The sequence below is a fragment of the Trachypithecus francoisi genome, unplaced genomic scaffold (genome assembly GCF_009764315.1).
Source record: "Trachypithecus francoisi isolate TF-2019V2 unplaced genomic scaffold, Tfra_2.0 Lachesis_group0, whole genome shotgun sequence".
NCBI lineage: Eukaryota > Metazoa > Chordata > Mammalia > Primates > Cercopithecidae > Trachypithecus > Trachypithecus francoisi.
This window is the reverse complement of record NW_022681453.1, coordinates 7,774,025-7,796,212: the sequence shown is the minus strand read 5'-3', so window position 1 is coordinate 7,796,212 and position 22,188 is coordinate 7,774,025. Positions and strand designations below refer to the sequence as shown.

Below are 22,188 nucleotides of genomic sequence, written 5' to 3'. Positions count from 1 at the left end.
GTGATGGTGGGTGCCTGTAATCCTAGCTACTCGGGAGGCTGAGGCAGGAGAATTGCTTGAACCCAGGAGGTGGAGGTTGCAATGAGCCGAGACTGCACCATTGCACTCTAGCCTGGGCAACAAGAGCGAAACTCCGTCTAAAAAAAGAAAAAGAAAAAGAAAAAGTAAGTGTCAATATGAAGTTTGAGAGATTGGGAGAGAAGTTTTGTTTTGACTTGTTGAGTTTGGGGCCTAACATGACATTGACAATTGAACTGAGGATGAACATAGTTATCTGGGTCTGGAGCACAGAAGAGAGTTGTTAAAACATAGAGCATATTAAGGGTATTTTAAAAACAAGTCTATATTTTGTTTATTTATTTATTTATTTTGAAATGGAGTTTCACTCTTGTTGCCCAGGCTGGAGTGCAGTGGCACCATCTTCGCTCACTGCAACCTCTGCCTCCCAGGTTCAAGCAATTCTCCTGCCTCAGCCTCCTGAATAGCTGGATTACAGGTGTCCACTACCACGCCTGGCTAATTTTTTGTATTTTTAAGTAGAGACGGGGTTTTACCATGTTGGCGAAGCTGGTCTCAAACTCCTGACCTCAGGCGATCCACCTGCCTTAGCCTCCCAAAGTGCTGATATTACAGGTGTGGGCCATCGCACCTGGCCAACAAGTCTGTATTTTTAAACAAGTGCCCCAAGGAAGAGTAAGATGAGAGAAGGATTAGGAATAGAAATACTGAAGAAATCTAGACCTTAAAGCTCCTGAAGGACAGATACCGGAAAAGGAGCAAGCAAAGGCAACCCAGAGCAATCACAGCGATGAAAAGACAACTTTTTGGTGCATTTTAAGGAAAATCCAGTTTCAACAAAGAGGGATGGGTCAATAGAGTCAGAAGCTAAAGAAGAACTTAAAGAATATCAGGATCCTATATTGTGTGCATGCCAATATTCTTAGCCATTAAGCACAGTTGACCACTAGAATTTGTTTATTTGTTTATTTATTTATTTTGAGACGGAGTTTCACTCTTGACACCCAGGCTGGCGTGCAAAGGCATGATCTTGGCTCACTGCAACCTCCCCCTCCCAGGTTCGAGCGATTCTCCTGCCTCAGCCTCCTGAGTAGCTGGGATTACAGGCACGCACCACCACGCCTGACTAATTTTTGTATTTTTAGTAGAGACGGGGTTTCATGATGTTGGCCAGGCTGGTCTGGAACTCTGACCTCAGGTAATCCACCCGCCTCGGCCTCCCATAAGGTGCTGGGATTACAGGTGTGAGCCACCATGCCCAGCCTAGAATATATTTAAACTAAGCATTGTTTAAGATAGATGGAATTTAGCCAATCCTTAATGCCAGTATATCACATCACATTCCATTCCATTGGAGGTGGATGTTTATGTAAGTTGAGGCTCTCCTATTGGTTACTACACTCTTCTTTAGATTGTGCATGCAGACCTACCCAGAGAAGCCAGTATCCATAGCTTTGGAGAGTTCAAATATTCAATTTTCGGTTCATAAAAAGGTAAGCGAAATACTTGAGTGTCAGTCCCACTAGGACCTTGGACCTTTCGTTTTTGTAAATATTTCACTAATAAACGTGTCTACTCTTTCCCAGATTAGTGAGCCCTTACATTCTATCCTGAGAGGCACATTATCTCACTACCCCTCAATTTCCTCATTTGTAAAAAGGATAAGAACATCAATCCTACCTTACTACTTTCACGGGACTGGTTAAAGTTAGTTTTCAAAGTGTTTTCTCACTCTGGCTCCTTAATACCCGAACTAGAGTCTGACACAAGAATGACTGCAGCAGAATGTTGGCTGTATTATAATAACAATATTTGTGGAAAGGCTTTGTTAGCTGGAAGCTATCTCAAGTATTATTCTTTATACCCCAATCTCGATTTAGGCCTCTAGGTAACCAAATTCAAGGTAACACCTCATCTTGATGGTCGCCAAGGGATAGGTGGAGGGACTGCAGCCCCTTCCCCACAAACAATTCCAATAAAAACATTGTTGTACAAACAGAGCTTCATGACCAGTTCCCTGGGCCAGCTGCTCACCAGATTACCACTCCCAAACTCCCTTTTCTTCGGAAATACTGCGCCTGCTGTAGAACTTTTTGTAGGGAGCTGTATAACTTTTGAAGTATCTAAGTGATCAGTTCCTACAATGACGTCCTTGAGATATGGTCACGGAACTTTCCAAAGCAGCCTTGGCCTCCATCATGTCCGACAACCTGAGATAAGGCCACGCCACCGGCTAAGAGTTCCGCCAGAGGCCCAGCTCTCAGGAGGCCTCCTTGGTGCCGCCAGTCTCCCGCAGTCGTCCAAGGTAGCAGGCAAATCGGGTAGAAGCAAACTGGCTCGGATTCGGCTTCGGTTTTTCTCCCGGCCGGCGCCACAGGCCCCTCCTCCCGGGGCGGGCTCCTCGGTGCGAGGGCGGGAGGGGCGGAGCCGGTGGGTGCTGCGGGCTCCTCTTCCCAAGGGCGGGCCGCCGAGACCCGGCCGGCTTTGCTGGCGGGGACGGGGCTGGGGGCGGAGCCGGACGCCGCGAGCCCCTCCTCTCGAGGGCCGGCCGGTTTGGCGGCGGCTGCGGAGGGTATCTGAGGCTCGGCTGCCAAGCCGAACGGGCTCTGGCTCCTCCCAGTGGCCGGCCGGGGCGGAAGCAGGAGGCGGGGGCAGCGTGCGCGCTGCTGGTCTCCTCTCCCGCGGCGCTGGGGCCCGCGCTCTGCTGCTGTTGCTCCATTCGGCGCTTCTCTGGCGGTGGCTCGTCTCCGCTGCCGGCTGCTCCTCGACCAGGCCTCCTTCTCAGCCTTGGCCCGCGGCGCCGACCCTTCCGGCACCCTCCCGCCCCGTCTCGTACTGTCGCCGTCACCGCCGCGGCCCCGGCCCTGGCCCCGATGGCTCTGTGCAACGGAGACTCCAAGGTCAGCGTGGGGGTCCCTGCAGCACCGCATCCCGGCGGAGGCGAGACTCCCGGACCGGGGAGCCACCCCGCGGGGCCCTTCCCCACCCCTTCCCGCAGCCCGTCCGCGCAGCCCTGCGGCCCGGGCAGCCATGCGTCGGAGAGTCCCTGGTCGGGGCCTGTGGCATTTTTTTTCTCGGGAGCGGCGATGCTTTGCTTTGTTGATTCTGTCTGCGTGTCGAGGTCCGGGCGTCGGGGAGGGCATCAGCTCCCGCGGCCGCGCCGATGGCCCCCGCCTCCCCCGCGCCGCTGTGGGGCGCAGAGCCCGCGAGCGCGGCCCGAGGGTGGGGGTAGGGAGGTGAGCAGACTTATGTGTCTGCGTGTCGTGGTGGGGGCTTCCTTGGCTCTCACCCCGTCCCTTTGGGAGGCTGGGGGCCTGTTGTGGTGATCCCGTGGCCCGCCGAAGGCAGGGCAGGGTCGAGGCCTCCTGTGCGGCGTTGGAGCTGGGCCGGCCTCTGGTCTTCCCGCCACCCGGTTTCCCGCCTGCCCTCGGCGAGGCCCGCTCCATTTCCCCCGCCGGCCTTGGACTCCGTAGCGGTTAGGTCGGTTCTGGACGAACCCCGCGGGACTGCACCGTCTTCCCCCTTCCCCCCCCACCGGCCCGCGTGAGGGCTGGTGGCCCCGGGGTCGCGCACTCCGTTCCCCCTCCCCGCTTCCTTCTCAGAGAGGAAAGGGTGTGTGTCCAGGTCCCGCCCCCGTCCAGCTTACTCCCTGTCTAGCTTGCTGGTTTGCGGGGTAACCCGCTTTCCCGCCTTTGGGGTCGCTCCCCGGATGCGAGTCGTGCCAGCTCGCCCGAGGGCTGGACAGTCGGGAGTTCCGGAGTGCTGGAAAAGTTGCCACCTTGACGTACCCGGCGGGGAGAGCACGTTTGACCGCTGCTGCGCATCTCCTCGCCTCCAACTCACTTTTTTCTTGGACCTTTTCTCGTACTTTCGTCCCGCTTCTGAATTGGGCACCTTCGCTTTCACCTCTGTATTAACATTTTCATTGGCCTGGAGTTCTTTCCGACCTTCACTAAGTCAGTTTTGCCTGCGGGAAACCGCGCAGTTTTGAACTGCGATTTACTTGAGTAAGATATATATACCTCCTCCTGTACGCTGTTGAGAGCCTAGCTTTAGGAAAAAACTTAATTAAATTTCATTCGGGAGGTGGGATTATATACTTCGAGTGGGATTTGGTGCTCTACGTCAGATAGTAGTGCCTTATACAGGCAGAATTTTAACATTCTCTTTAAAAGGTGGTGCTCAAGGGTCACATCTTAGGAGGTACTCTTGAATGGTTGCTTAGCACCTGGTAGTAATTCAAAAAGTATTTGTTGAACAAATGAGTAAAGATTATAAGGTAGCTGATTTTAACTCTTTTAACCAATGCACCAGGGGTGCTTGGGTCCGGGGAGCTCTTTCTGAGGGTTGTAAAACTGATGGAGACACACAAAACCTTTAGTTTCTGACCGCAGGAGCAAATGTAAACCTCATTGTTCAGCTCTTTCCTGCATACCAGTTGACTTGCAAAGCGTTTTTCTGTCTAGTTTTGAGCCTGACAACTCATTGGAAAGATTCATCTTTATGCTGATGGATGAAATAACTGGTGTTAGAAGGACTGAAAATTTATGGGCTCTGAAAGATACATAGTGAGTTTTAGAGGAGTATTTTCACAAAACTAAGTGACAGGAAAGTGTTAAGATCTCTTTCCAGAGGATATAGGAGGATTTTTCTTTTTCCTAACTGGTATTTTTTGTTTTGCTCGATTTAGAATTACAAAGATAATCTTATCCGTTTGCTATATTTGAGCCTAAGGTGAATTAATTTTATTTCAAGGTTCTTTATGTTTTATAGCATAATTAAACGTTTTAAAAACTATGTGAACGATTAGTTGTGGACTGAATTGGAAGCATTTTCAAGAGGAACATCTGGAGAATTAACATATTTCATCAAATCTATGATTATTGTATGTACTCCTGAGGATAAAAAAAGTCCTGACAAACCATAACATGCCATTGATCATAAACATTTTAAGTAAAGAGATATTAAATATGGGAAATACCTTATATCACCTACTTTATTATGCGTATTTCTGAGAGGCCCACCTGGAAATAAGTAGGAGTCTTATTTTGCATAGCCTACCATTGAACCACCTTTCCCTTGGGAGGAAGGGCTTGCTTTGTACATTGATTGGGCCTTTGTGTATCTTAGTTCATAAATTAAAAGTTGGGCAAGAGCTGGTTTTGATTCCTGTTTCTGGTACATTTCAGTTATCAGGATTTTCTGAAACGGCATTTTTGCATGATAGAAACTAGAGAGGGACCTAAAAGCTCTAAAAGCATTTGGGATATTTTAATTATTTTTTATACACAGTACTTTATTTAATTTTTAATTTATATTATTTTTTTGAGACAGGATCTTGCTCTGTCACCCAAGCTGGAGTGCAGTGGTGTGATCATAGCTCACTGCTGCCTTGACCTCCGTAGCCTCATGAGTAGCTGGGAGTACAGGCGTGGGTCACCCCACCCTGCTAATTGTTATTTTTTGTAGAGACAGGTCTCGCTATGTTGCTCAGGCTGGCCTGGAACTCCTGGGCTCAAGCGATCCTCCCACTTCAGCGACGCGAAGTGCAGGGACTACAGTAGTGAGCCACTGTGCCTGGCCAGCATTTTATTTATTTAAATTTTTTATTTCCATGTGTTATTGGGGAACAGGTGTCATTTAGTTACATGAGTAAGTTCTTTTTTTTTTTTTTTTGAGATGGAGTCTCGCTTTGTCGCCCAGGCTGGAGTGCAGTGGCAAGATCTCAGCTCACTGCAAGCTCCACCTCCCAGGTTCACGCCATTCTCCTGCCTCAGTCTCCCAAGTAGCTGGGACTACAGTTGCCTGCCACCTGTAGCTAATTTTTTTGTATTTCTAGTAGAGACGGGGTTTCACTGTGTTAGCCAGAATGGTCTCGATCTCCTGACCTCGTGATCCGCCCGCCTCGGCCTCCCAAAGTGCTGGGATTTACAGGCGTGAGCCACTGTGCCCAGCCATGAGTAAGTTATTTTGTGGTAATTTGTGAGATTTTGGTGCACCCATCATCCGAGCAGCATACACAGCACCCAATTTGTAGTCTTTTATCCCTCACCGGCTTCCCACGCTTTCCCCCTCAGTCTCCAAAGTCCATTGTGTCATTCTTACACCTTTGCATCCTCACAGCATAGGTGATCAGCTTTTCTTTAAAAACTTTTTATTATGGCAAGGGTGTATTTGACATGGTAACTTTCTTGAGTTTTATTAAGGCAGCAGCATTATCAGAGTAGTGCTTTGGGTGACTTGTCAAGTTTCCTTCTCCTTTCCCCCATCTAAGGGTGAGACTCTTGTTTGGAGTAAAGGTGGTACCTGTCCTATCACCTTCATTGAGAGGTTATGACTAGGTCATATCATACTTGGATGAAAGATGTTTTATAAACACTCCCTTAGTGATTGCATGTGATACAGAATCTTTAATGGCATTTAATAATATTAATTTTGGCTGGGCGCGGTGTCTCACGCCTGTAATCCCAGCACTTTGGGAGGCCAAGGCAGGTGGATCACCTGAGGTCGGGAGTTCAAGACCAGCCTGACCAACATGGAGAAACCCCGTCTCTACTAAAAATACAAAATCAGCCGGGGTGGTGGCGCATGCCTGTAATCCCAGCTACTCGGGAGACTGAGGCAGGAGAATTGCTTGAACCTGGGGGGCGGAGGTTGCGGTGAGCCGAGATCGTGCCATTGCACTCCAGCCTAGGCAAAAAGCGAAACTCTGTCTCAAAAAAATAAAATAAAATAATAATGTTAATTTTAAGTTTGGAATTTCCAAATTTAAGATTTTGAATGGAATGGGAATATAACCTGGGATTTTTATCCAGGATGCACTGAGAATTAAACAACTGTATCAAGTTTTGTCACAACTTAGTAAATTTTTTTCTTAGATAAAAGTTAGATTCTTCAGATTTTATTCTGTTAGGATATTCATTTAGAGTGGAAGAACTGCTGCAGACAAAAGGAATGGTTTTTAGTGTAGTATGTTCTTAGACTTGAAAGGTTTTGAAATTCCTCCAGGAATCTCAGATGACATTGCCTTTAGCGTGGGCCAACTTGTCACTTAAGGAAAACAATTCAGTCTTTTAAGAATTTTTACAAAAAGTATAGACTTGTCCTATACTTGTACAAATGTATTTGATACTTTTTTAAGGTTAATGAATTACACTCCAAAGGATGTTGTTTGAAGTAACGAATAATTATTTGCTACCCAGAATAATCAAATTTTACTGTTGTGAGACATTCTTAAACTTTGTTTTCTTTTTCTTTTTTTTTTTTCTTTTGAGACAGAGTCTGGCTCTGTTGCCCAGGCTGGAGTACAGTGGCATGATCTTGGCTCCCTGCAACCTTCACCTCCCTGGTTCAAGTGATTCTTGTGTGATCCTTGTGCCTCAGCTACCCGAGTAGCTGGGATTACAGGCATGTGCCACCACGTCCGGCTCATTTTATATTTTGAGTAGAGACAGGGTTTCACCCTGTTGGCCAGGCTGGTCTCAGAACCCCTGATCTCAGGTGAGTCTCCCGCCTTGGCCTCCCAGAGTCCTGGGATTACAGGTGTGAGCCACTATGTCTAGCCTTAAACTTTGTGTTTTCTTTTCTTTTGTTTGTTTTTGAGACAAAGTCTTGCTTTGTCACCCAGGCTGGAGTATGGTGGCATGATCTCCCCTTATTGCAACCTCCGCCTCCCAGGCTCAAGCAATTCTCCCGACTCAGCCTCCCGAGTAGCTGGGACTAAATACGCATGCTGCCGTGCCTGGCTAACTTTTGTACTTTTTTAGTAGAGATGGGGTTTCACCATGTTGCCCAGGCTGGTCTCGAACTTCTGGGCTCAGGTGATCCGCCTGCCTTGCCTCCCAAACTGCTAAGATTATAGGCATGAGCCACCATGTCCGGCCCTGGCCTTAAACTTTGTTTTTATGCCTCTTTCTAACCTAAAGCATGTTTAGATGCTGAAAATGAAGGTGTCAGGGTTAATGCATAATTCTGAAGCACTTTGTGAATCAACAGAAAAGTAATTGTTTCATAGAATTTTAGATCTCTGTATGGCATATACAATTCTGGGTTGTGTAGAATATTATTCTTTTCATGCTTATTGTGGAATAGAGATGTTTCTGTATTTGCTCAAGAATGATGGTGGTTAAAAAATCGCTTTATTATAGTAAAAACATAACAGTCAATTGGTTTTCTTGTTGGTGGACCCTTGCTATGGCTTCAGGTTCATGGTTTTGAGGACCTAGAAGATTATATAGTTAAGTTTATACACTCATTAAGATTGTTATAGTATGAAAGGGAGTAAGATCTCTAAACTGGGGCACATGAGCATAAAAAAAGAAGGTGTGGAAAATTTAAATTTATAATAATTGCTGTAAAATAAAATTGTAGATTTGCACAATAAAATTGTAGATTTGCACAATACGATTAGTAAGTAAATGGCAAAACTCCTGTAGCAAGAGTGTTCAGATTACTGTCTTCTGTACATTATACACAGGGACGTATAACATCTCTTTCCTGCATGTGTTACACAAATACCCCATATTTCCCAGTGACCCAGCTTATAATGGCCTTGAGGCTCCTGTGCATCTTGCAAGGTGAGGAGTGGCTGTAACACAACTGGGAGGTACACTGAGTAGCTGGCAGGAACAGCAACTTCAGATATTTCTCCTATCATCACCCAAGACTAGATAGAGTTAGCTATCCTTAATTGCCTGTGTCCAGGTGTACTTGCTTTTTATCAGAAAAGAGTCAGGAAAGATGGCCGGGCGCGGTGGCTCAAGCCTGTAATCCCAGCACTTTGGGAGGCCGAGACGGGCGGATCACAAGGTCAGGAGATCGAGACCATCCTGGCTAACACGGTGAAACCCCGTCTCTACTAAAAATACAAAAACTAGCCGGGCGAGGTGGCGGGCGCCTGTAGTCCCAGCTACTCGGGAGGCTGAGGCAGGAGAATGGCATAAACCCGGAGGCGGAGCTTGCAGTGAGCTGAGATCTGGCCACTGCACTCCAGTCCCGGCGACAGAGCGAGACTCCGCCTCAAAAAAAAAAAAAAAAAAAAAAGAGTCAGGAAAGATGTGTTATCAGTATTTGGCATTCAGACTGAACGAGAAGTTAAAAGTGAGAACTCTGTTTACTATGCTTGCAACCCACACGACACTAGACAAAGCCATAGCTGAAGGTGGTATTAAATATAAGGTGAAAGTTTAACAAACCCGTCCTATTTTACTTTAATGCAGTTATTCATAGTATGTTGTTAAAAAGAAAAATCTGAGACAAATGTTAAGCTGGGTAGGATACCGGAATAACAGATGTACATCAGGAGAGTCCTAGGCAGACTGGACCATATGGTCACTCCAGTTATAGAGCACGTATTGTTCTGAGTTTGGCTCTGATTTCTCCCAGTGATGTGTATTTAAAATTTGGCTAAAATTTAAGTCTAATGTGTGTACATTAGCATTATTTTTCTGAGTTAATTATATAATAAGAGTATTACCCTAAAATTCTTAAAAATTGGGTGTCACTAATTACTTGTTTTTTAAAAGTGGTGAGCCAGCAATACTGAACCTGACCGAGAGGTAAAATAATCTTCTCTAGTCTGCCATAACACTTGCAAGGGATGTTTCCCAAACCTTTAAAGCTGCCTGGGCATGTGAAGTTTTCTGTTTAGTTACTCCTGTTTGTCACTGGAAAAACAGTAGCCTTTTAATCTCAAAACTCACAGCAGTCCATGTAAATTTAATTTACTTCTGCCTCATTTGCAATTTGGAGAACGAGTCCCAGTAATTCTCCTGAATCCTATTATGAATGTAAATTTAGGACTCCAGATTTCTAAAATTCTGCTTTGGACAAATTTTGGATCAACGATCTCTGATTAATTTGGGAAATTTTAGATGAACAAAAGTACTTGTAGACACATCATTATTTTGATGTTACTGGTAGTAGAACTTTATTATGCTTTATTATTTCGCAAGCAAATTAAAAGAAATTTTAGTCAACATCCACGTCCCCAATCTGGATTCTACCATTTACTTTTCTTTAAAAAGCATTTTTTTTATAACGGCGTTATTGAGATATAATTCACAGACCATGTACTTTGCTTATTTAAAGTGTCCAACCCCATAGTTCTTAGTGTATTCATAGATTTATATAACCATCACCCCCCATTTGTACAGTTAATTTTAAAACATTCTCATCTCCCCTCCCCCAAAAAATCCTCTGCCCTTTAGCAAGGGACCCATTTTCCTGCAACCACTCCTCCCTCCCAATCCTAGTCAACCACAAATTCATTTACTGTCAGTAGATTTGCCAGTTGTCTTAGTCTATTGGGGCCGCTAAAACAAAATACCAGAAACTGTGAGTGGCTTATGAACAACAAAAATTTCTGACAATTCTGAATGCTGAGAAGTTCAAAATCAAGGGACCTGCAGATTCAGTGCCTGGTGAGGGCCCACTTCCTGGTTCATAGAAGTGCTTCCTGCACTTCTATGTGCAAGGTGAGGGGGCCCCCCCTTTTTTTTTTTTGAGAGTCTCACTAGTACAGTGGTGCCACCATGCCCAGCTAATTTTTGTATTTTTAGTAGCAACGGGGTTTTGCCATGTTGACCAGGCTGGTCATGAACTCCTGACCTCAGGCGGTCCACCCACCTTGGCCTCCCAAAGTGTTAGAATTACAGGCGTGAGCCACTGTGCCTGGCCCCTAGGGCCTCTTTTATAAGGGTACTAATCCTATCCATGTGGGCTCTGCCCTCATGCTCTAACCACCTCCCAAAGACCTCACCTCCTAATATCACATTGGTGATTAGGTTTCAACATACAAATTTTAGGGGGACACAAACATTCAGACCATAGCACCTATTTTGGACATTTTGTGACTAGAATCTTAAAATACATGGTGTTTTGTGGCTTTCACTTAGCATAATGCTTTCGAGGTTCATCTTGTAGCATGTGTAAGTACTTTATTCCTTTTTATTAGCTGCTAATATTCCATTATATGTATACCACCTTATATTTATCTACTCATCAGTTGGTGAACATTGGGTTGTTTTCACTCTGCATATTGTGAATAATGCTGTCATGGACATTTCTGCATAAGTTTTTATCTAGACAAAAGTTTTCATGCTCTTGAGTATATACCTAGGAGTGGAATTTCTGGGTCATATGGTGACTCCGTTTAACGTTTTAGTGAACTGTCAGACTGTTTTCCAAAGCAGCTGCAACATTTTATATTTCTGTCTACTGTGTAGCAGTATATGTTAGGATTCTCCAGAAAAACAGTAGGCTATAGACAGAGAAATAGATAATAGATATGTATATATAGAGAAATATGAGAGGAAATTTGTTAGGGGAATTGGCTGACACGATTATGGAGGCTGAGAAGTCCTACGATAGACTGTCTGCAGGCTGGAGAACCCACCATGCTGGTAGCATTACTTCGTGTAAGTCCAAAGATCTGAGAACCAGGGGAGTCCATGGTGTAACTCTCAGTCTGAAGGCCTGAGAACCTTGGGGGAAGAGGGTTGGTGAGAGGACGATGGGAGAGTGGCTGCTGGTGCAAGTCCTGAAATCCGAAGGCCATATCCTGAAGTTCTTATATACAAGGGCAGAAGGTGTCCTAGCTCCAGAAGGGAGATAATTCGACTTTCCCCTGCCTTGAATTTGTTCTGCCCTGGCCTCAGCCTATTGGATAATGCCTGCCCACATTGGATGAGGGTCGATCTTCCTTTCTCAGTCTACTGATTCAAATGCCAGTCTCCCCTGGAAACACCCTCAGAGACATACCCAGAAATAATCCTTTACCAGCTGTCTGGGTATTATTAGTCTAGTCAAGTTTATACCTGAAATTAGCCAGCACTATTTCTCCACATCCTTTTTTTTTTTTTTTTTTCCCGAGACAGAGTCTCTCTCTCGCCCAGGCTGGAGTGCAGTGGTGCTCTCTCGGCTCACTGCAACCTCCACTTCCCCAGTTCAAACGATTCTCCCACCTCAGCCTCCCAAGTAGCTGGGATTACAGGCGTGCGCCACCACACTGGCTAATTTTTGTACTTTTATTAGAGTCGAGGTTTTCCCACGTTGGTCAGGCTGGCCTCGAACTCCTGACCTCAGGTGATCCGCCTGCCTCGGCCTCCCAAAATGCTGGGATTACAGGCATGAGCTACCACGCCTGACCTACTTGTCTTTTTGATTATAGCCATCAGAGTAGCTGTGAAGTGGGATCTCATTCTGGCTTTGATTTGCATTTCCCTAATGACTGATTATGTGCATTTTTTCATGTGCTTGTTGGCCATTTATGTATTTTCTTTGGAGAAATGCCTGTTCAGGTCTTTTGCCCATTTGTTTTTTGTTGTTTTTTTTTGAGGCAGAGTCTCACGGTGTAACCCAGGCTGGAGTGCAGTGGCACAATCTCGGCTCACTGCAGCCTCCACCTTCTGGGTTCAAGCAGTTCTCCTGCCTCAGCCTCCCAAGTAGCTGGGATTTCAGGGACCTGCCACCATGCCTGGCTAACTCTTTTGCCCATTTTTAAATTGGATTATTTTTCTTGTTTATTGAGTTTTAAGAGTTTTTTGTTTTGTTTTTATAAGTCTAGAGATGTTTCTTATCAATATGATTTGTGATTATTTTCTGCCATTCTGTGAATTATCTTCTTACACTTTCTTTTTTTTTTTTTTTTTTTTTGAGACGGAGTCTTGCTCTGTCACCCAGGCTGGAGTGCAGTGGCACGATCTCGGCTCACTGCAAGCTCCACCTCCCGGGTTCACGCCATTCTCCTGCCTCAGCCTCCCGAGCAGCTGGGACTACAGGTGCCCGCCACCGCACCCAGCTAATTTTTTTGTATTTTTAGTAGAGACGGGGTTTCACCGTGTTTGCCAGGATGGTCTCCATCTCCTGACCTCGTGATCCGCCCGTCTCGGCCTCCCAAAGTGCTGGGATTACAGGCGTGAGCCACTGCGCCTGGCCTTTTTACACTTTCTTAATGGTCTTCTTTGAAGCACCAAAACCTTTCATTTGAGGCTTAATTTATTTCTTTTGTCACTTTCATTTTTGGTGTCATCTAAAAAACTGTTGTCTAATTCAATGCATATCACAAAGATTTGTGTAATTACCTATGTTTTCATATAAAAGTTTTATAGTTTTTGCTCTTATTTATGTCTTTGTTTCATTTTGAGATCATTTTTGTATCTTTTCTAAGGTGGATTTAATCTGACTTATGGTTTTTTAACAGACTGGCTCTTAGATTTGGAGACTGTTGGCCTTGTTATTGACACGCTGGCAGAGCTTGACCGTCAGTGCCCCGGAAGGCTGAGGGTAACAGTTGCTCATTGTGGTAGCATCTTTTTATATCAGTTTTGTATCTTTAGTATAAGTTTGTAGAGAGAAGTGGTAGTTTAAAAAACTCACTAATAGGTGTTTTGTTTTGTTTTTTTTTTTTTTTTTTTTGAGGCGGAGTCTCGCTCTGTCTCCCGGACTGGAGTGCAGTGGCCGGATCTCAGCTCACTGCAAGCTCCGCCTCCTGGGTTTACGCCATTCTCCTGCCTCAGCCTCCCGAGTAGCTGGGACTACAGGCGCCCGCCACCTCGCCCAGCTAGTTTTTGTATTTTTAGTAGAGACGGGGTTTCACCGTGTTAGCCAGGATGGTCTCGATCTCCTGACCTCGTGATCCGCCCGTCTCGGCCTCCCAAAGTGCTGGGATTACAGGCTTGAGCCACCGCGCCCGGCCGGTGTTTTGTTTTGCTTGTTTTTATTGTGGTAAAATGTACATGCAGTGAAGTGCATAGATCTTTAAGTATGTAGTTTGAGTTTTGACATATATATGTACTCATGTAACCATCACCCCAATCGATAAAGAACATTTCTGTCACTCACAACATTCCCTTGAACAACAAATAGAATCAGAAGCACTCTGGATTTAACAAAGTGATGTTTTTAAAAAATGCAAACTTGGTATTGGTGCAGTATTTTTAAGTAAGAACTTTTTTCAGTTATTAAAATCTCTATCACTTTGTCTGTTAGGCATATTATCTTGTCTAATGTGGTACATCTTGGGTTAACCAGGTCTGTATCTCTAGAGGTTAATAGTGCTTCTCAGTGGTTTCTTTTCTCTGATGTCTTTCCTTCATTAGTTACTCCCTTATTAAAAGAAAAAGATAAGTGTGCATTTGTATTTTAATGTCTAAAGCTAAAGAATCAGTGTATTGTTTATCATAAAGACAAAGTCACAGAGAGATGACCATAATTATAGACATTTTGTACAATTTTGACTTACACTCTTTGTATTTCTGTTGTATATAGCCAGCGAAGGCAGAATCAAAACATGTTATTAATATTTATTTGTTGTATATATTTATGGGGTACAATGTGATGTTTTGACAAAGTATGTTATTAATTCAGAGCCTGCTATGGATGCTTTGATATTAGTTTTTTGGGTTGTTTTTGAGATGGAGTTTTGCTCTTGTTGCCCAGGCTGGAGTGCAATGGCGTGATCTCGGCTCACCGCAACCTCTGCCTCCTGGGTTCAAGTGATCCTCCTGCCTCAGCCTCCCAAGTAGCTGGGATTACAGGCATGTGCCATCACACCTGGCTAATTTTGTATTTTTAGTAGAGAAGGGGTTTCTCCATGTTGGTCAGGCTGGTCTCAAACTCCCAACCTCCAGTGATCCACCTGCTTTGGCTTCCCAAAGTGCTGGGATTACAGGCGTGAGCCACTGTGCCCAGCTTGATATTAGTTTTTTAAATGTTACTTAAGCTGGTGGTAGAAACATCTTCACAAAGGCATATGATGATACTAATTTTTAATATTGTACTGTGGCATTTCAGTTAGCTATTGCCACAATAATGCTGATTAACAATCATAAAATGTAAATGGTGTACAAACATAAGCATTTATTTTTTGCTCATGAGTTTGTGGGTCAGCTGACATTGCTCAGCTCCACTTGATCTTGTCCTTTTCCTGAGACTAGTACACTCCTGATGTTATGGTGGCAGAAGCCCAAGAGGCAAGTGGAAACACTAAGACTGCTTAAGGCAGCAGGGCCTGGTGGCTCACACCTGTAATCCCAGCAGTTTGGGAGGCTGAGGTGGGCGTTATCACTTGAGCTCAGGAGTTTAGACCAGCCTGGGCAACATGACAAAACCCTGTCTCTACTAAAAATACAGAACATTAGTCAGGCGTGGTGTGCACGCATGGGGGGGTCCCAGCCACCTGGGAGACTGAGCTGGGAGGATTGCTTGAGCCTGGGAAGCGGAGGTTGCAGTGAGCTGAGGTCGTGCCACTGCACTCTAACCTGGGTGACAGAGTGAGACCCTGTCTCAAAAAAATAAAATAAAATAAATAAAGACTGCTTAAGGCTTGGCGTACTACGACTTTTGCCCTCGTTATATTGGCCAAAGCAAGTCTTGTGCTTGAGCCCAGTGACAAAGGTGAGGGAAGTATATTCTATCTATAATAGGACAAGCTGTAGACTCAAGTGATAAAATCATAGATACAGGAAATGGTGAAGAATTAGGGCCAATGATGCAGACTGTTGTATATGGAAAATTGAAAACATTTGCAACCCTCCTGGCTAACACGGTGAAACCCCGTCTCTACTAAAAATACAAAAAACTAGCCGGGCGCGGTGGCGGGCGCCTGTAGTCCCAGCTACTCGGAGGCTGAGGCGGGAGAATGGCGTGAACCCGGGAGGCGGAGCTTGTAGTGAGCTGAGATCCGGCCACTGCACTCCAGCCTGGGCGACAGAGCGAGACTCCGTCTCAAAAAAAAAAAAAAAAAAAAAAAAGAAAACATTTGCATAAGTACAGTGAAGAGTATAATGATCCCTCATGTCCCTATCCAGTTCAGCAGTTATCAACATGTGACCAGTCTTTCATTTATATTTATGTAGTGCATCACAGTAAGATAGTTACATCTGTCTGGTTGTCTATTTTTGTATGTTAAGCTGCATTGGTTGATTCAGATGTTAACAACTTATCCATCATTATCAGGTTTCTCATTAACCTTTTACCTAATGGTTTTAATAGCCACTGTTTTTCAGTGCTTGTCAAACATCTGTAGTGAAGACCATTTTAAAAAAATTTCCAGGCCGGGCGCGGTGGCTCAAGCCTGTAATCCCAGCACTTTGGGAGGCCGAGACGGGCGGATCACGAGGTCAGGAGATCGAGACCATCCTGGCTAATACGGTGAAACCCTGTCTCTACTTAAAAATACAAAAAACTAGCCAGGCGACGAGGCGGGCGCCTGTAGTCCCAGCTACTCGGGAGGCTGAGGCAGGAGAATGGCATAAACCCGGGAGGCGGAGCTTGCAGTGAGCTGAGATCCGGCCACTGCACTCCAGCCTGGGTGGCAGAGCAAGACTCCGTCTCAAAAAAAAAAAAAAAAAAAATTTCCAGTACTGAGGACTGCTACTTTTGTAAAATACAATATATTTCTAGACAAATGAAAATATAAAATCTAATATATTTTAAAAGCCCCCGATATTTATTATAGATGCAACAGAAATAAAATTACTTTGTCAACTTGTTATGCAAATTTATGGATGCTTATATAAAACTTACGTATTCTTTTTTTTGTCATGAACTGGTAAGTTTGCTTAAAAATGTTCCTTCGCTAACTATGTGGTTACTCTGGTAGAGTCAGAATACATGCTTGATTCATTCTCATTATCAGTATTATTTTACCAATTTTGTAAATAGTTTTTTCAGGTTTTATTCATTATATCCAATGGTGCAATTAATGTATGCTGTATAATAGAAAGGGTCACATGTGGAAAAGAAACTGGGTTTATGAAGTACAAAATAGTAACATCTTGAAAAATGGACCACGTACTACCTACATACTAAATACTTGTGAAATTGTGACACTCTATTACTTAAAGTTTATTTTTTTTTCTTTTTGTTTTTGAGACAGAGTCTCACTTTGTCGCCTAGCCTGGAGTGCAGTGGCACTATCTCAGCTCATTGCAACTTCTGCCTCCTGGGTTCAAGCCATTCTCATGCCTCAGGCTCCCAAGTAGCTAAAACTGTAGGCGCAGGCCACCACACCTAGCTAATTTTTGTATTTTTAGTAGAGATGGCATTTCATCATGTTGCCCAGGCTGGTCTCAAACTCCTGAGCTCAAGTGATCCACTCGCCTCAGCTTTCCAAAGTGCTGGGATTACAGGCATGAGCCACTGCGCCTGGCCTAATTTATTTCTTAAGGAAAAAAATTTATAAATGTCTTAAAAATACTTTAGGAATAGTGATCATATGATAATCAAAATTAAGAGTGTTCACAAATTCAGTATATTTAGAAAAATATAGCCCTTTGATAATCTTTCATCTCTTCATAAAAACTGTCTTGTATTTTAAGGTCATCTTTAGTACACTGATAGTATGGGAAGATGAACTGAAGAGAACGAGTCAGAGTTTGGGTATACATCTGTATTGTTTTCATTTCTTTGCTTCTTTGCAAGATACCTTTGTTTCTTCATGCAAACAGGCTACACATGTGCACACACTCGAAATCACCTTCAAAAGTAATTTTTGTTAAAATAGTAGATCTCAGTCACCACAGGAATGCAGAGTGAGTCAGGACAACTAAAGGTGAATATAAGAAAAAACCCAAAGAGTTTAACAGAACAGAATTGATCAGACTGAACGCAGTTCAGAACTTTTCGTTCTAATATTTTAATAGTTTGACAACAGTTTTTACTGAATGTTTACCCTTTTCAAAATTGTGTACGTTGCCAACTTTAGGACACAAACAGATTGATTCGGGCTGATTGATACTGGTTTAAACCTACCCAAAGATAACCTTGTTCCTTAGTTGGCTAATGCTTGTTATTGAATAGAAAAACTAGCTATAATAAAGATTTTAGGGATTTAAATATCACGAGGCAGGCCGGGCATGGTGGTTAACACCTGTAATCCCAGCACTTTGGGAGGCTAAGGCGGGTGGATCACCTGAGATCAGGAGTTCAAGATCAGCCTGGCCAACATGGTGAAACCCCGTCTCTACTAAAAATACAAAAATTAACTGGGCATGGTGGTACACTCCTGTAATCCCAAGTACTCAGGAGGTTGAGACAGGAGAATCACTTGAACCTGGGAAGGGGAGGTTGCAGTGAGTTGAGATTCCACCACTGCACTTCAGTCTGGGCAAAAGAGTGAGACTCTGCCTCAAAAAAAAAAAAAAAATCACGGGGCAAAGAACAGTATACGTTCATTTAGTCAACAGTGCCAACTTTTCTTAGTTATCTGAGAACTGGTCACATATGTATATTGTGTCAACAAAATAATATTGCCTTAACTTTCTGGAAAGACAAGTCTTAGGATAATTGAAACTCGAGGGGAAAATAGGCATTGATTTCAAAGGTTAAAAAATCAGATTAGAAATTGTGGCCCTGAACCAACTTTAAATTTCCCCTCAAATTAGAAGAAAAAGATAATAGAGAATTGTTCTATTTTCTTACTTCTAGTGTTCATAATGTACAGATTACATACAGTAGAACTGTATTCATTTTACCTGAGAAGATAGAATTCGTCAACCCAATTCCATGGTTTGGGTATGTGTATGGGGTTCTGGCTGTCTTTAGGTGGGTGCTAGAACTGGTATCTCAGTTAAAGCTAAATTGCTTTTTAGTTCATTGATTTAGATAGTATATTCAGCTGTTCATTATATTCTGGGATGGTGCCCACATGAACTTGAAAGGAGCTATTGGCCCCTTGTGATAGGGTAGAAGAGAGTCTGGATTACTTTGAAAAACTAAGAGATGTGTTTGGTTAGCAAAAGAAGATGAAACTGCAGTCAGAGGTACAAACTGGTTCAGTTAAGGAGGAAAAATAATTGAATTTGAAACAATATACATAACACGTAGAAACTAAGTAGTCTTTAATGAATACCTACTAGCTTCAAATCTCATTAGGGAAAAGAGTTTTCTCAGTGTATGAAGTTATTAACCAAGAGCGGTGAAAAGCTGAGATAACGTATGTCAGTAGAGACTTGTATTTCCCAAACCTATCAAACATTGAAAACTTAAACATAGTAATTTATTGAAGGCATTCCCATAGAATCCTATGTGTTGTGTACTCAAATTAAAGGAGGGAGTGAAAATGAACTCAGATGAATTAAGTGATTGAAATTTTTGTTTATATTGTTTAATATCTACACATTTGTTAGTATAAGACCAATGGAACAACAGTGGTCATAATTTAGGCAACATGAAACAGTTGGTAATTGGTAAGCATTATTTATATGACCAAATGTAGATCTAATGCTGTGCATTATTGCATCAGGGTATGTCTTGTGACTTCCAGATTTTTTTCTCAGGCATAAACACAGTTTTCTAAAGGCATTTTATACATTTGTTACCTAAAATGAACAACTGTGTAACTGTCATCTATACCTAGAATTTTTTATCAGAAGTATTTAAGATTTTGGATTTCGGAGTATTTGTATTATACTTACTGTTTGAGTGCCACTAATCCAAAAATCCAAAATGCACCAATGAACATTTCATTTGAGCATCATATCAGTGCTCAAAATTTTTCAGGGTTTTGGATTAAGGATGTTTAACCTGTATATAGAAAGAGACTTATTTAGACAAACTTGAAAGACTCATGTTCTACTTACACGTGGGTTTTCGTTTTATTTTGTTTTTTGTTTTGAGACAGAGTCTCGCTCTGTTACAGTCCAGGCTGGAGTGCAGTGGCATGATCTTGGCTCACTGCAGCCTCCGCCTCACAGGTTCAAGTGATTCTAGTGCCTCAGCCTCCAGTGTAGCTCGGATTACAGACATGGCTGTTCTATGGGAAATTCCTTGAGACACACTGGGAATCCCTTTCCCTTAAGGAAAAGCTTTTCTGCAACTTTATGTAACTCAATATGAATAACAATTAACAATGGCAATAATAGTTGTGTCATTGGACTAGTGGAATTTTAAGATATATTGTAATTTCAGAGATGCCTGGCTGCTTTCACTTGGCAAGTTTGAAATGATTCTTTCCTGTTTTGGGGATTTTTCAGCCAGAAAAGACAGCATACCACTCTGGAGCTATAGAGAATTTTAAAAGAGCAGTTTTGGCTAAAGGGTAGGCCAGGTTCTTATAGGTCTTGGGAAATATTTTGAGCTTTATTGAACATTCTAAGAGGAAGTCACTGTAAGGTTTTGAGCAAAGGGAAGATTTGAATCTGATTATTTTTTTCTTTCTTTTAAGCACGCTGGCATGTTATCCAAACTCAGTATCACCAGTAATGGAACAAAATGACATTGTGTCTTTGCCATTGTATCACATCAAGAGGAGGCATGATAACATTACCAATGTAAATTTCTTGTTAAATGTTGATCTAGAATCTGATCATGATACAACAAAGAGATCCAGTGTGGGACATTCTACAAAAAGCTGGTCTGATCTTTAAAAAAGGTCAATGCCATAAAAGACCATACAAAGGTGAGGAGTGAATAGTTGAAGGAGACAGTGAATGACAATGTGTGTGCTGTGTGTGTGGTCCTTGATAGATTTTTTAAAAAACCATGGATTTTTTTAAAAACCATAAACACCTTGTTTTCAACAATTGGGGAAACTTATATGTAGATAATTATCAGTTTTAACTTTCTTGGATGTGATAATGATATTGTAGTTACATAGGAGATTGTCCCTGTTTGTAGGAGATGCATACTGAAAAGGTTTTGGGGGAGTGAAAGGTATACAGTTTATTTTTAAGTCGTTCAGGTGGAAAAAGTATATGTAGATGGAAATAAAGCAAATATAGCAAAATGTTACTGATCATTGATATAGATGAAGAGTGGTGTTTATTATACCAAACTTTCAACTTTTCTTTAGGTTAAAATTTTTAAAAATAAAAAGGGATAGGGTAGAGTAAGTACATGGTAAGATAACAGAACTACAGAGTCCTAAACTTTTTGATTTAACACTTTAGTTTAGGTTCCAGCTTCATTCAGTGTTATATGTGAGATGACGGCCTCTTATGAAAAACCTCAGTAAAGTTGATCAACATTCCTTTTTTTAATTATTAATTTTTTTTAAGAGATAGGATCTTGCTGTATTGCCCAGACTAGTCTACAATTCCTGGAATCAAGTAATCCCCCCACCTTAGCCTAAAAAATTATGTGTGCTTTTAATCTAAAATACCCAAAGGTTTTTTTTTTTTTTTTTTAAACCAGCAATTTTGTTGGAGTATGTCTTAGGGTTGGTCGTTCTGAGTTCATAGACTAATGTTGATTCATGTTCTCTCTTGCCTTGTGTAATTTTTGAAGTATCTTTTAGCTTCTATAGAAATAGTACATTCTAGTTTTGATCTGAGGATGTCTTTCTGGCTTACTGTCATAGAGACATCATTCTGTTCTTTATTCCCTCTATATTTTATTTTTATTTTTTCTGAGACAGGGTCTCGCTCTGTCACCCAGGCTGTAGTGCAGTGGCGTGATTATGACTCACTGTGGCCTCAACCTCCTGGGCTCCTCTCACCTCTGCCTCCCGAGTAGCTAGGACCACAGGCATGCGCCACTACTCCCAGCTACTTTTTTTTTTTTTTTTTAAAGACAGAGTTTTGCTCTTGTTAAAGCGGGAGTGCAATGGCGTGATCTCAGCTCACTGCAACCTTCGCCTCCAAGATTCGAGCGATTCTCCTGCCTCAGCCTCCCAAGTAGCTGGGATCACAGGCATGCGCCCCCACACCCAGATAATTTTGTATTTTTAGTAGAAATGGGATTTTACCATGTTGGCCAGGCTAGTCTTGAACTCCTGACCTCACCTGCCTTAGCCTCACAAAGTGCTGGGATTACAGTGTGAGCCACGGCACCTGGCCTAATTTTTGTAATTTTTGTAGAGACAAGATTTCTCTATGTTACCCAGGCTGGTCTTGAACTCAAGGGGCTCAAGCGATCTGCCCACCTCCACCTCCACCTCCCAGAGTGCTGGTATTACAGGCTTTAGTCACAGGGACCTGGCCTCCCTTCTTCTTACTTTTAGTAACTTTGTATGGGATTTAACTTCTATACTTTGTTTCCTTTTTATGTGAATTTAGTTTTCCTCAACTTTTAGAAGGAAGCTAGTCAAGATAATGTTTCTAACTTTATATAACTCCCTCTTCTGTTAAAAAATTATGGCACTTGTTTTCTAAGGATTCCTGGCTCTGTCCCTGTGCCCCATGTTAGTCTGTTCCTTCTCCGTTTTTCCTGTCCTGTTAATTTTGATTC

At 42.9% G+C, this 22,188-nt stretch overlaps 1 protein-coding gene across 2 annotated transcripts in view; it reads left to right on the top strand.

Annotated features, from left to right (window-relative positions):
• Window positions 1-2,556: 2,556 nt before the first annotated feature.
• The window catches only part of GMPS (guanine monophosphate synthase), a 78,114-nt gene continuing 58,482 nt past the window's right edge, over window positions 2,557-22,188 (top strand). The window contains exon 1 of one of the 2 annotated variants that reach the window (XM_033203471.1): window positions 2,557-2,918. In XM_033203471.1, coding sequence (XP_033059362.1) covers window positions 2,892-2,918 — 27 coding nt within the window. In that variant the 5' untranslated portion in view covers window positions 2,557-2,891. Of the gene's footprint in view, window positions 2,919-19,948; window positions 20,420-22,188 lie in introns of those variants that run through there. The other variant, XM_033203479.1, reaches the window with a different exon arrangement.